Below are 16,212 nucleotides of genomic sequence, written 5' to 3'. Positions count from 1 at the left end.
TTAAATGTAACACGAGTCAAATTCTTTAGATCAGTTGGCCAACCGATCTCTATCAAACCAATAAGTCGTAACGTCGTCGTCTTCGTTATATGGTGCGACTGTGGTGGGGGTGGTGCCGAAGTTACGGTTGTTGTTTTGGGCATGAATTAAACAACACAGATCTGGAGTTTGTACCGGAGTGGCCTAAAGCAACACATGATCATAAACAGATCTGGAATTTGTATGGATTTGTGCGATGGATTTGTATAGGCAGCTGGCTTTGTGCGATGATGATAGATGATGGTGTATAGATGGATTTGTGCCCACCTTTTGAATTTGTGTACTAGATTGGGACTCGATTTGTGTTATGGAGTATTGGTGAATTTTGAAGATGTGTTCTTAGAATTGGATTTTTGGATGAATGATTAATGTGTTCTTGCTAAGATGAGTGAATTGATGAATGAGTCAACTGTTGAATGATGATGATGCTGATGAATATAATAAAAGCAAGGGTAATTTTGTAATTTCACATGGACTTAACGGAGAAAACTAACCCCATCCACTCCAGGGACTATCTGAGTAACAAACTGTCAAACCACAGGGAGCACGGGTGTAATTTCCAAAAGTTGGGGACTAAGGGTGAAATTTTACCAAACCACAGGGACTATCCGTGCATTTTACTCAATTATAAATTAAATAATGAAACAAATGATATAATAAGTATCTATTAAAATCCATAGCAATCTTGAAAACACATGAATATAATATCTGAAAATTAGTTAAACTAATATATCAATATATGTAGCATAATCGAGAAAAATTGTTTAAAAATAACTACAACTAATTTAATATATTTTGTAGTAAAATCGTAAAAATGTATAATCTAATCTGATTTGTGTGTTACGATCAATTACTTAGCACATTTTGAGACGGTGTGATTAAACCATGACGTCTCTATTTTATTTGTGTAGCTATGTGCTTAGGAAACACTTTAGTTCCGATAAGATACATTCTTTTATTATTATTGTTATTAGTTTTATATTATTTAATCCCATATATTTAAAATTACAAAAATTAAAACTAAGTTTTATACATTAAACACGTGTAATACACAAAGTTTTAACCTAATATCTTAATAATAATTTATTTGTACATTATCAATTATTATTATTATACCTATTGAATTTGTAATTATTTAAGATTTTGAGCAACTTCTATCGTGCTAAATTATTTATTATTTCTTAAAAAATTATATACAAATATTTACTTATAAAAAAATAAATAGATTTTAGAGTAAACTGCCATTTTGGTCCATGTGGTTTGGGCAGTTTTGCCATTTTAGTCCAAATCTCAAACTTTTTAAATCTGGGTCCCTTTGGTTTGCATTTTGTTGCCATTTTAGTCCAAATCTCAAAAACTCTCATTTTTTACTATCCCAACATGCCTTTTTTGTCTTTTTGTGCAGGGGTATATTTGTCCAAGTACATTTTAGTAAAACATTTTCTTAATTAAAGAACCCCCCAAATAAATACCCTCATTTACACACCCTCTCTCATTCTCTGGTACCTCACCACACATCCAAACCCCCTAAACGACCCCTCCCATTGATCTGTGTACCGGCCGACCACCACTACCACCGTCTGGTGGTGGCACGACGAAGAAACGGAGAGGGACAGAGAGAGAGAGAGAGAGAGAGAGTGACGGCGAAGAAAGAGAGTGACGGCGATGAAAGAGAGACCGGAACAGGGGAGATAGCGGAGCCACGCCGGCGACGGCACGGTTTTTGGTCCGACGAGTTGTTTTACTGGTAACACTTACATTTGTTTCCCTCGTCCTTTTTCATTTTTTCTGAAGATTGATTTCGGTGTTCTGCTGGATAACAGGTCAATGATGATGTTAGGCTACTGGAGGTTGAAGATGGTGGAGGTGGTTCTGCACGACGGCAGGAACGACGGCCGGGGGGGGGGGGTGCTCCGGCGACCGGAGGGTTCTGATCAGATGGGGGAGAAAGGGTGTGCGGCTGATGAAGGATTTTAGGGTTTTCACTCAGTGAGGACTCAAGAAATTACAAAGCATCTCCGATTGTAGCCCACACCGTAGATCTGAAAGTTGCCGCTGGGTGTGACGGGTCATTGCAGGTGGTTAGGTTGTGAGGGGTGGTTGCAGGTGCCACCGGCGGTGGGGATGGTGGTGGTGCAGTGGGGATGGTGGTGGTGCAGTGGGGGTGCGGTGGGGACGGTGGTGGTGAAGTGAGGGTGGAGAAGATGTTGGTCTGGTGTGAAGAAGAAGTTGGTCTGAAGAAGAAGATGATGGTATTTAATGTATTTTAATAATTGTATAATAATTCCAAATGATCAAAATGCCCCTGCACAAAAAGACAAAATAGGCATGTTGGAACAGTAAAAAATAAGGGTTTTTGAATTTTGGACTAAAGCGGCCATAAAAGTGAAATCACAAGGACCCAGATTTAAAAAGTTTAAGATTTGGACTAAAATGACAAAACTGCCCAAACCACAGGGACCAAAATGGCAGTTTACTCATGTTAATTAAGAGATATAATAAAAAGATGAAAATATAAAAAAATGATTTTGTAAAATTGATTTAAATTTAAATAAAATTAGGTGTTAGTACCCATTACCCAAAGGTTTTACATTGATAAAATTAAAAAAAAATGGAAGGGTATTTTAGTTATTATATGGATAATTTTTGTGTTACTACCTAAAGATGTTACAAAATTGAAACCATAAACTTAAACCTGTTAAAAAAAAAGTTAGTACCTAAAGATGAAATTGGCTATAAACCCACATGGTTAATCTGTGTGATTAACTCTATTATTTATTGAAGAAACATGAATTTAGAAAGTAAACAATATAGCAAATAACATACCTGTATTTTTGCGGATAATTTTATTAGTTGTTTTGGACTCTTTAAATAGTTCGTTACTTGAAAATTGTTTCGAAAAAGTGGTTTGAGCTTGATTTAAATTACAAACAAGCCGAGTTGATCCGAGATCAAGCCAAAGTTAGCTTGCTTAAATTAACCCCAATTTTTAATAATTTATAGCTCAAATAGAAGACATTTAACTTTAAAGCTAACTCGCTATTATTAGCTATTCCATTTCGCATCAAGACATTTTTCTTTTTTCTAAGTTATAACAATCCAACTGAGACGAGTCAATATTTTAAAAAACCCGAACCAAACCGAGTTAACTTGGTTAAAAACCAGGCTAGTTCAAGTTTTCAACTCGGTTTATAACTTGAGACGAGCCGAATTAGTTAATCGTTTGAGCCGAGCTTGAGCAAATGTTGACTCGGCTCGACTCGTAAACAACATTCAAAAGGATTATGAAAATTAGAAGGCAAGTCGAAAATTAAAAATAAACGAAAATATAATCATACATCATCCTGATTTTTTTTTTATTTTTTTTTTTTTTGTTTTATAAACATCTAACAATAAGCAGAAAATCGTATAACAAAAAGATATTAATATTTTAATCGTGTACAAAGTAGATGAATATAGCTAATTAAGATTATTATTTTTGGATTATAATTAATTAGTCAACCGAATGGGCTAATTAAACCCACAAACATTACAATTGATTTACAAAAAAGTTCCACCAATTATATATGCCTACTACATTTTTTTAAGAGCATTGGTTAGTTAATTTCTTGCCACAAGGCACCATAACCATGCTCCTCAATATTATTTGCATAAGAGATTTGGGAATAATCTTTAACACCACCAAACTCTATGACACCACCCATCTCATCTTCATACCTTTGGATGTACATATCATCCATATCCATCCAATTATATTGGATATCTTGTGATTTTATGTAACTTTGATTGGTTAAAAATTGATGAGAATTTTCCCAATCAACATTCCATTCAAGCTCCATACTCATATCATGGTCGTCAATTACAATTGGACTAATCTCAGCTTCTAAAGAGCGGATTACACTCGATAATTTCTCGTTGTCACACTCGCCTTCAACATGTGGTTCATCGAGTATCGACATCAAAAGGGCGTCATCAATTTCCAAGTTCTCGAAACTATCAAAATCATATTGATCATTGATGGATGCCCAATTTTCTTTGATTAAAGAAGCCATCAAGCAAATCAAAGTGTGGAAATGAATGATAGAAAAAAAAAAAAAAGGACCAATGAGATGAGAATATGAGAACACAATGAGAAATTGAAGAAAGAGGGTGAGTTTATATAGGCAAAGTTCGCACAAATAAATTAATTCATTAGTGGGCCATAATGATATGATGGTACAATTATCTTTAGATCTACAACTTAGAGGTTGCTGAGTAGGATGGACCATATCTCCAAAATCATAATCACCCATTCTTTCTCCACTTTGGAATATTTTGGTGTCAAACAAGTATTAAACAAGTAAATTTTGATTAATATAAGGTTGGTTTATCAATTCCTTTTGTTCATTTATTTTTATGCTGGAGGGTATAGGGGGCTTTATCGTGTTACCCCACCGTCTATAGCGCCTCTCTCGACGCCACCATTCACACCAAGCAAATTAAATCGGGGCGCCATTGATAGGGCTCCATCATGGTAACGAGGAAGAAGGGCTTTATCAGACGGGGCCCACATCATTTCAGCCAATAATTTTTTTTATTTTGTTTAATAGTGGCTCAATCCCATACCATGCAAGTTAAAGGGGGCGTGATAAAGCCCTCTGGCTGACGTGGATCCTAGGTGATGCTGATGTGTCTTGATAAAGCTCCTACAGGCTCCATTCCACACCCTCCAGCCTTATAAATAACTATTATGTTAACGTAAGTACGTAACTTATAATAACTTTTTTATATAGTTAATATGTTAATATACAATGCTTTTCTTTTGTTAGGGACATTAGGTAAGAGATGATACCCAACATGAATGATGTAAGTGCAAGAAAGGCCCACAAAAAGGAGACAGATAATGGAGCATTTAAGATTGTGTTAGATATGGTAGAACCAGAGTGGTAATGAGTTTGCAAACTATATCTCCCATGTTTTTAATGGGGTTACCCCACCTCCAACTGAGTTTTCCATGAATCCTAAAATCTATTTTAAACAAAGTTACCTTTAAACCAAACCTTTGGTTATCATTTTCTCTATTTTAAACCTAGTTACCTTTAAACAAAACCTTTCGTTATCATTTTAGGTTTATTTAATAAAAGTTTGTCTAAAGAACCTCTAGAAATTATAAACATTTAAGATAAAAAATGGTTCAATTTTAAAGTTTCAGTGATGTTTGTTTTGACACTTCAATTGTTTTTTTCTTTGTGTTGTTAGATTAAACCTTTTGTTTTATTAATAATTTAACCATAAACTTTTTCCATTAGATTTTACTTTGTTTCTCTACTCAGTTAACGTCTTAAGTGTTGTCATCTTTTCAAATCCTTTAAAGAATTTATAAATTTAGGGGTATTGGATTTAAATAAGATTAACTTTCATCAATTGGCTGATAGTACTCTTGATTTTCGATTTGTATCGCACCACTCCCAACTTTCGACTTATTTTTCTCTGACACTCCCAAAATAACTGAATCCTAACTCAGTTAGTTTGTTGCTGATGTGGCACTTGTTTAGTGGCGTGACATATTTTGACCATGTGGCGTCTGATGAGGCACTTATTTGGGGACTTGGCATCTGACGTGGCTTTGTTGATGACGTGACATCTGATGTAGCACTTGTTTAGTGACGTGGTATTTAACATCAGCTAACTGGGTTAGTTTGAAAGTGTCGGAGAAAAATAAGTTAGTTGAGAATGATGTAGCACTTGTTTAGTGACGTGACATTTGACATCAACTAACTAGGTTAGTTTGAGAGTGCCAGAGAAAAAGAAGTTAGTTGAGAATAATGTACAAATTGAAAGTTGAGAGTACTATTGAACAATTAGTAAAATTGGGATTATTTAAATCCATTATCCCATAAGATTGATATAATTATTAATTAAAAAAATGGTTAAAGACACCGCCAACTCCTTATTTGTCATGACCCAACATCTTTTTTTGAATGGTAAATTTCTTTTGTTCTTGTCGTCTGCGGGACTTGAATTTAAAATCTTCCCCTCTTAAGATGTTTAAAGGTTTTACTTTTACATGGACCATCACCCCGTTGGTGTCATGACTCAACACTTAACATCATGATTTTGTTGTCATTGTATGTCTATTAAGATGGATTTTTAATGGTTCGGATCAGCGAAACTTTTTGCCAAATTAAATCAGGTCACTAAAATATTCCATGTTTCTAGCATAGATTATGGGTGTTTAACTTTGTATTGATTTCTAAATATTTAATTCAGGTTTGTTCATATGTTTTCATTTGGTTCATATGTAATTTTAATAGACACACACGCACTCAAAAACCACAACAAATATCCCAAAACTATTCAAAATCTAGAGCTCAAAAGAAAAAAAAAAAAAAAAAAAAAAAAAAACCGATGTAAAACAAAGCCCTACTCACAACGAAACCTAAAAACCTCATTCAATCACACTCACACTCACATTCAAACTTGCTTATCTATATTCTGAAGAAATGTTTGATTTTGCAAGTTGTTTGCGATATAGATGGTCGGATGAGGCGCATAGGGTCGAGGACATAGAGCAGGAGGAAAGAGGCTTGACGTTTTAAAGCAACAATCACGTTGCATATGTCTTTAAAGAGAGTAAACAAACAATATAATGAGATGTAGGATGTCAAATCATAAAATAAGAATACTATATAAAATTTTAACTTACATTGTTAGGTTAAAGATGGTAATGTCAACAAAATGCTCAATGTAACATGTTACAAAAAGAATAAAACGATTGTCTACTCTAACAATAATGTTTAATAATAACAATAACTAGAATATTGATCCGTACGCGTTGCGTCGCGGCCAACGAAATTGACATGCTGTTGATCAGATTCACATTTACAATGTGTTAAAGATGTTTTTGTCGGTTAAGTCTGTATTACTATCTTATACAAATAAGTAATTCACCAAATAAGCTCAATACAATTAATGGCATCATAGTTACTATGTTACATGATTTGTATCCATATAAATAACCTATCGTATTAAGCTCCCCGCGTTGCGACGGGGGCGTAAAACCGTGACAAATAGCACCAATGCCACACTATAGCTGACGACTACCAACATTGAAGTTGCGGCGTCTTAACGTGGAAAAAATTAGACCGACATATAAAAGATAGAAAATAATAACTAACTCGATTTAGGACTCGCGCGTTGTGACGAACTTATTAAACGGGAAAAAAATAGACAACGTAAACACACTGAACCACACACGTACGTTGCCCAATGTTAACTCGCAAAATTTAGAACTGAGCGTATAACAAAACGTAAAATCGTTGAGCCACACACACACATTGTGCCGTGTTAAGTCGCAAAATTTAGATCTAAACGTAGAACGAAAAATTTTACAAAATATGAAAAACATAGGGGATCAAAGTTGAAAGTAAAAATGTTACGAGGTTAAATTGGAAAAAACTAAAAACTTTCGGATTAAAACTACAAAATCAAGTAGTTTTGGGTTTTAAAGTGAAACATCAATTTTTTTTTAAAAACCCCTAAAACATAGGATACAAACATCTCAATGGCTCAAACATGTTGTAAATTTATATTTTGTGTAAATATTTATTTATAAGGAATAATAAAAAAATAAATGAAAGTCGTGATGGATTGATAGATACAAGTGGTGGTACGTATGAATCAAGGGGTTGTGGGTCTTGTGGCACATGCGTACACGCATATTCGTGCACAGCTTTATATAAATACAAATACGATGTGTCATATGTCGGCTTTGATTCGGTGAACTCAATTATATATGTTACGGTCAAGTATCTCTAATCACCAGCATTTGCTCCCATCTCGATTATTAAATTATTAAAATAAACTAGGGGGACATCTGGCGTGATGCGATGTGATTTCGGTCACTATTGGTTTAATTTATTACGGTACTAACATTCGCTATTACAATCGAAAGAGAAACTTAAAAATTAAAGTCGTGATGTGTCCAAAAGAATACGTCACGTTATTTTACATTGATTAAAAAGAACCATAAAAACAAATATTGGTACTTGCTGCAATAATACCGATGCCGGTAATGACGTTATTCAGACTAAATAGATTCAGTTTGTTACGGCAGTGTTACGTTACCAGCACTCGTACAACCTCCATCACCAAAAATATATTATTCCAAACACAACTTCGTTTTCAACAACATATATATCAGACTGTCGAGGAAACAAATTAAATACATCTATGTATTTAGTTTTTTATAACTAACGAATACAAATTACCACCAAAAATCAAATTAGTTGAAAATTCAATTAGTCAAATGTGGATATTGTTATGAATCAACCCAATGTTTATGGGCTTTAGGCTTTTAGGGACTCTATTATACTAGTTTATTTATATGATGTATATGTCAGATGAATGAGATGATTTGAATCATTTTTTGTCTATTTCTCTCTTGTTTTATCACACGTTATCAGCACGACGCTCTCCAAAATTCCTTAATTTTGTAACCGAATTTCCATTCATTTTCTTTATCTTTCCACCCTTCTGATTTGTCATGATTTCAATAACTCAACCCGAACCATCTTGACCATGGCCACCGAACCACGTCACTGTTCGCATTCGGAAACATGATCGCCGTGTTTGAGAACCCGACGGTGGCAGAATTCATGAATGTTGGATTGATGTGCGTATAAACACATCCGACTGAGAATCGGATATCGATCAAGAGCCGTATACAACAATTGAGGTAACATATCGAACCAACTTCCGTGATTTATTGCACAATACGTATATCATACATATATAGATATACATTATATAGACTATTCGGTATGGTTCTGTAAATTGATTTTTAGTTTCCGGCCAAATATCCCCATATAATTTTTGTAGTAGACGAACAAATAAAGTAGAAAGTGTTATTTTTACATTATGTGATGTAGTCTAAAAAAAAGAATTATCTTTTCCGGCAACCGGAAATTGTTTCCGGAGAAAATGACCGTAACCCATTGGAAATCGTTTCCGGAGAAAATGACCGCAACCCATTAATTATCCCAATCAATTTAAAAGTTGTTTCAAGCTCAAACTTTTATCATTAAGTTCTTAACCTTCTAGATTAAAAAGGAATTAATACATATCAAAAGTGTTAAAATAATAATAAATGATATATCCATGAAAAGTTGGTGTTTTGTCAACTGGGTTTTATAAACTATTTTTTATATATAATTGATAAACGCATTAAAGTAAATAAATCATAATGTTAATTTTTTTTGGGTTCTCTATATTGTAAGATCTGTTATCGAACATTATGATTATTTTATTTTTTGCTGTGCAATGATATAGGTTGTGGTATTTAGCACAAATAAATTGGTCTTAAGCTTGTTAAGTAAATTAGTTAATTATAATGAATCGTAAGTTTTTGATCATTCAATTTGTTACACTACTATGCATTGTCAACATATTAGTTGTATGATTATTCTTATCGTTTTTGTATAGCTGCAAAACAAATATTGATAGATATTAATATAGTCAATAGTTCACACACAAATATATATATATATACATACATATATATATATATATATATGAAAAATAGGTAGTGGTATCTTAGCTTAAACAAACTACATAGATAGATGATGAACCATCTTTTGAAGTCATTGTTTTTCTCTGTTATAGCACGGGAATAAGTTATATATGTTAAAATACATTTATTATTATTATTATTATTATTATTATTATTATTATTATTATTATTATTATTATTATTATTATTATTATTATTATAGAAGTATAGAAACGGCAGTGGTCTTATTATGAAGTTATCTCATGTTACCTTTATTCATAATTATCATAACTAATATTATTAGTATTATTGTAATTAAAAGTTCAATATGAGTAGAAGTGTAAATGTATAACAATGCAATTGTTTAATGTGTATATATATAATAGTCCAATTGTTTAATTGTTTTATTATCGGTTTTTCTTTATTCAACTAATTAAGTAATAATTAAAAAGAATAAAGAAACATAAATTCAAATAAACAACGTTTTGTAATGAGGTTATGAGAAATAATATCACAATTAACACTTTTCAGTTATATTTTACAATTAATAATATTCCATTCACCCTCGTAAGTTACATTTGATTGAATTTAAGTTATATTACTATTACTAAATTCAAATAAATTCCAAAAGAAAAATAGTAAGAAAGTGGACTAGTGATAATGTGCCTCAAAGAGTATACCAAATGAATTATAATTCAAGAGTCGAAACATCTACGATATATATTAACATTAGTACCACAAAACAGCTTTCAAGAAAAATATGATTCGAGGTAATCTTCCACAATCTCATATTCATATTTTCATACCAAACCAAATAAGTTAGCATTGATAGAAAATTGGAGAAGAAAAGGAAATCAAATCATACCTTGATCTTTGTTCATGTGAGATTTTCAAACTAAACTTGTTTGTGTAACATTGATGGATTTCAGGTTCCTTGTAGATCGATGTAAAAAAATGATATAAAGATATAATTGGTTAATGTCGTCAGAGGAGAAAAAGGATTAGTTGGCCATAGTAAAGGCCACACGTGTGGATGATCAAGGTAATATAAAAAAAATGATATCAATGGCTCAAACAAACTTAATATGAGTGGGTCACTAAGAGGCAGGTATGAGAAGGGGAAATATAAACATTCGCTTCAAATGTGGATACAAAAAAAAACCCTTAACATACTCATGTGAATGCATGTATTATACATATGTGTATCTAGAGCAAACACAAATTGAGATGGCAAACGTCCGATATACAACAACACAATTAACACTATCACAAAACATAAGAAATATTTTTACCAGGTGTAGTTGTCTCGGTAGAGACACTATTGATTTTGAAGAAATTTATTAAGTTTCAACTATTTTAGGATAAAAAAGTCATCACTTTGTAATGATGTCAAAGAAAAATGATACCAAATATGAAATATCCACAATATTTCATTAAATCAAATATGGTGAGTAACCAGAAGTTACTAGAAAAATTATACGTCTACCACATGACATGACTAAATAGGTCATCAACATAGCATCACGATACGCCAAATAATTAAAAGTGCTAACTAGCACTACTAAGTAATCTAACAGCCTTGCTACCAAAACATTTATTATGTATGCAATGAATTTTCTTAGCGAATCAATCTTTCAGCCATCCAAAAAGAAATTCCTACTAACTATCCCACTTATATGTGGACCATGTAAATATTCATTGGTCTTAAGTGATGCATCCATATTTTAGCATGCTTTTAAGTGTATATGGTTGAAAAGGGATTTTGCCCGACAGTATAAAACGTTGATCTTTGACATTGTTTAATGTTGAACCTTGACAAACAATTGTAGAGACCATTATTGGGAACAATATGAAATATATAGTCGAGATAAATTTTCATATTTACCGACTATCTAATCAATTCAAAACCAACTGCTAATCATAAATACTCCCCACAACAATTGGTCTCTAGAAGAGAACCAAAAGTTATTTTGGTTATGCAATATATGTAAGTACCAAAATGGATATGTTTACAACATCTATACTGACTATCCATTTAACAAACCAATATTTCCAGTCTTAGGGGGAGACAAGATAAGGAAAATAAAAGACTGGTAATATAACTAAACAGAGAATGCATCATATTAAATCTCGACCCCAGAAGTGGTCAATATTAAATTGAAGTCCAAAAGGGCATGACTTTTCAAATAGTAGCAAATGAAATACCAGATGCATTCATAAACACAAATAGATTGGCAAAAGTCACGTATACCAGCACTAAATTCACTTGCTCGAAATAAAGTAATCACAAAATGATTACTGTATCAAGAAAATGTGGGAGGTAAATGGGTTCCAAAAGACAAAACCCACAAATACAAAAAGAGCAGAGTAACACAGTTGGTGTAACCAGAAGAGGTTGCATAGGATACCCCAGAAGTGGTAGAATATAATACCCCATAAGTGGTTGTATACAAAACCCAAGAAAGGGTTGCATACGAAAACCTTAAAAGAGGTTATTGTTAAAATCCTAGAGGAGATAGCGAAATTCTGATATAGGATTATGGAGTTCCAGAAGAGACTCGGTTACCAAACAAGTATGAGATCTCAACGATTTATGTACAAAAAAAGTATAATATGGAACCGTAATGAAACACGTGTAAAATGATATATTTGAATATGCTATAGCAATAGATGTAATCGACGAAAAAGATTACGTATATGGAAACTGTGCAAGAGTGTACGCACATAAATAGCCAAAATGGCTAGATGACTTAAATGCCAATTAAATTCGCTCGATAAACTAAACGTTTTCGAACTAGCAGTTCGAACACCCATAGATGTCAAACCAGTAGGTTATAAATGGGTGTCTTTAAATAAAAAGAAACGTAAAGAATGAGTTTTGCGATGTAAGGCATGAATTTTAACATAAAGATTTTTTCCCAAATCCCAGTAGTTGATTATGTGGAAACGTATACCCTGTAGTGGATGCGATAATCTTTAGATGTTTAAGAGGCCTCGCAATCTCAGAATGACTTCAAATAAAACTTATGGATGTCGTCACTATATACATGTACGAGACAATTACAAATGACATCTGCATGAAATCCCCGAAGGATTAAAAATGCTCAAATCATTATTTAACAATAACCCCATATGTGTTATATAAATCTTAAAGGGACTGGTCCTATGTGGTATAATTGACTTGGTTGATACTTTGAAAAGAGGGGGTATAAGTTTGATAAAATGAGCTATATATACTTATCAATATTTCACTCTTAGTGTTCAGTGTAATTGGAGTTTACAGTGATGTCGTAAACACTATCGAAAGGAACTGTCAGTGTTCAGTGTAATTGGAGTTTACAGTGATGTCGTAAACACTATCGAAAGGAACTGTCAAACTATAAAGTTAAAATTCTGAAAAGATCTTTATACAGTGTAGTTATTCTCGACCCACAGTTCTAGTATATCACAGTTTGAATATATATGTACTATTTTTGCTCATCCATCAAACTACATCCATAAGATGTTATATGGATAAAATTCATTTGTTGAGTACGCTAATGGTTGTAGAATTGCTTGACATATGGAAAGGATTTTATTGTCCCTAAGAAGAGGATGGATAAATAATTGGTCCAAAAGTACCATACTTAATTGCGAGCAGAACAATGGTGTATCTTGTAAACGAGACGACACCTGATATTGCGTTCTTGATAGATGTATTGGCAAGATTACAGTTCCAATTTAACATGTTGCACTCTTTTTCCCTTTACTAAGTTTTTCTATTAGATTTTCTTAGTAAGGTTTTTTGATGAAGCAACATATAGCATCAGTTTATCTTATAGACACTGAAGTACTGACTTAACATCATCCTGGAGCATGTTGTTAATTATGTATAATGCGCAATGCACTCTTTTTCCCTTAGCTACGGTTTTGTCCCATTGGGTTTTTCCGCAAGGTTTTTAACGAGGCATAATTACAAAGCGTATTAAATGATATGGGATTCGAGACATGATATTTTTCATGAGAAAATATGGAGTCACAACTATCGGATTGTGATAATGAAGGATATCTATTGGACCCCCACAAAGCTCAATCTCAATCTAAATATGTTACTAATGGAAGTCAATGATTTCAACATATTTAAGACAGGTGAAGACTAGAGTCAATAAAAGGAAGCCAAATTGTATTATTTGAAGATAGTGTAAGTTGAATCAGAAGAAGTTGAGTTGTACTATTTAAAGGCAATGCGACTTGAATCAAAAGAAGCCTAAGCAAAGAAGACTACATCAAAGATCAAGTCAAGCGATTATTACTGAAGATTGAATTCCACAGACTAAGAGCTATATGTAAAATTGAGGGGGAGTAATATACATGTACTCTTTTTCCTTAACTAAGTTTTGTCCCACTGGGTTTTCTTAGTAAGGTTTTAATGAGGCAGTATAACTGATCCTGAAGTGTCAGTTAATATCGGTCCTGAAGAACCGAGCCAATATCTTCCAATGTATAATGTTGATGGTGTATAATATAAAATGTTTGAGGGGGAGTGTTATGAATGCAATCATTTTATGGCCCAACCCAATGTTTATGGGCTTTAGGCTTTTAGGGACTCTATTGTACTAGTTTATATATATGATGTATATGTCAGATGAATGAGATGATTTGAATCATTTTTTGTCTATTTCTCTCTTGTTTTATCACATATATTATTTTACTGTGTAGTTGTTTAAGTTGTAAAATTGAAAATTAAAATTAAATCAAATTAAATTAAAAAAACTCTTCACTTATTTAATAAGGGTGTACGGGGTGGTCGCGGCAGCCGGCAGGGGGTGTGGCAACCCACTTTGCCGCTCGGCAAACACAACCACCACCAAAAGATGCGGATATGGATCAAAGCGGGGAATGGTTGCCGCTTGCGGGGACTTGAGAGAGAGGGGTAAGTGGTGGGGCCAGTATCTACTTCAACCAATCATGTTTTGTTATTTTTTTTAAAGAATGATTTGGGGGAAACCACTCCCAATGTTTTTTGGGCAAGAGGTGAGAATGAAAGTGGAAATGACATGACACTCCTTACACCGTAGGTAAACTAGTAAAACTCCCTTGCGCGTTGAGAATTGACGATTTAGTGCATTTTGGTATTGATACGGTGTCGACACTCGTAATAGCAATAAAAAAGAAAACTCAAAAATTAAGTCATGATTAGCCAAAAAAAGAAATCGACACAAGTACTACATCGATTTAAAGACATAAAAATGGATATTAATAACGGTTCTAATGGTACCAATGCCAGTATGTTTTTCATATAGAAGAAAGAGTAAATTGCCAAAATCGTCCCCGATGTTCGGTCATATTTGCTTGTTTCATCCAAAATGATTTTTTTTTTTTTTTTTTTTTGCATTTGAGTTATTCATGTTTGCATTTAATTGTCATTTTCATCAAAATCACTAACTTGGATTATTTTTTCTGTTAAAGTGAAGGACATTTTTGTTTTTAGATGGAACAAGCAAATATAAAACCTTAGGGACGATTTTAGTATTTTACTTTTATATTTTTGTTATATATATTTTTTATTAATTGTTCCCCATTATATATCTTAATGTTTATTATTTTTAATAACTTCTACGATATATATATGTTTCACTAAAGACATTTTGATAAGAAAAGGTATATTATTTATCAAAATCTATTTAAATACTCATTAAAATTTTATACGACCCGATCCAACTCAAACCGAACCAAAAAACATTATCACATAGTGATATCTACATGGACATCTTTAATGTCATAGTTTTTAGTCATGTGTAAGAAACAAGTCGTGAATGAGGAGATAAATTCTACTTAAAACTATGACATTAAAGATGTCCATGCAGATAACACCAGGAGTAGAAGTTTTTAGGTGTCCTTTGTCTAGCGCTTTGTGATAATATTTTTCGGTCTAGTTCGAGTTAGTTGGGTCGTATAAAATTTTAGTGGGTATTTCAATGGATTTTGATAAATAATATAACTTTTTTTTTTAATCAAAATGTCTTTAGTAAAAAGGAAGACTAGAAATTAACGACATGTGTGAGTTTACCAATATACCATTACAATAACATTAAATACATATATTAAAAGAAACAACATGAAAACTTCTTATTATTTAAAATATTTTTTTTTTCTTTTTACAAAGAATTTATTCTCCTATATTTATATTAGATACAACATGTTAAATATTTGGTAAAGCTTTTAAAACATTTAAACCGAGTAACAAAAGGTAGGAAAAAACTCAAAAAGTTACGAATGAACCGATTAAACTAGTGGGTCGTGAAAGTTTCCAATCGCTTTTCCCATGTTCAAATAATATCATAACAATTTGCTAAACACAGCCATTATATAACAGTTTTTACTACAACATATAAATATCACTCCTTTTCTTAAAAATAATGAGTTAAATTAGTGGAAAAAATTGATTATGGTTTCATTAAAGTTAAATTAATATCACAAGTGGTGGTGGTGGTGGCAATGGTAGGTAGGCAGTAGGCTGTGGTGATGGAGACATGCTAGCAGGTGAAGGTCGGTGTTAGAGATGAAGGGTGAAAAAGGGAATGAAAAAAAAGACAAGGGGTGATGAAATGAATTTGGATTGTTTAGGAGCGATGGCGGGAGGGTGGCGAATGGTGGTCGATGTT

General features: G+C 32.8%; 1 protein-coding gene across 1 annotated transcript; it reads right to left on the bottom strand.

Annotated features, from left to right (window-relative positions):
- Nucleotides 1–3,448: 3,448 nt before the first annotated feature.
- Nucleotides 3,449–4,164, bottom strand: LOC110912916. Its single transcript, XM_022157750.2, has one exon. The coding sequence runs from the start codon at nt 4,089–4,091 to the stop codon at nt 3,636–3,638; it is 456 nt and encodes a 151-aa protein (XP_022013442.1). The 5' UTR covers nt 4,092–4,164; the 3' UTR covers nt 3,449–3,635.
- Nucleotides 4,165–16,212: the final 12,048 nt, after the last annotated feature.

The sequence above is a fragment of the Helianthus annuus genome, chromosome 15 (assembly GCF_002127325.2).
Source record: "Helianthus annuus cultivar XRQ/B chromosome 15, HanXRQr2.0-SUNRISE, whole genome shotgun sequence".
NCBI classification, from domain to species: domain Eukaryota; kingdom Viridiplantae; phylum Streptophyta; class Magnoliopsida; order Asterales; family Asteraceae; genus Helianthus; species Helianthus annuus.
This window is presented reverse-complemented; position numbering and strand designations above follow the sequence as displayed.

Excerpts from the sequence above, each read along its gene's own strand:
- LOC110912916 (XM_022157750.2), bottom strand. The coding sequence starts at position 4,091 with ATGGCTTCTTTAATCAAAGAAAATTGGGCATCCATCAATGATCAATAT.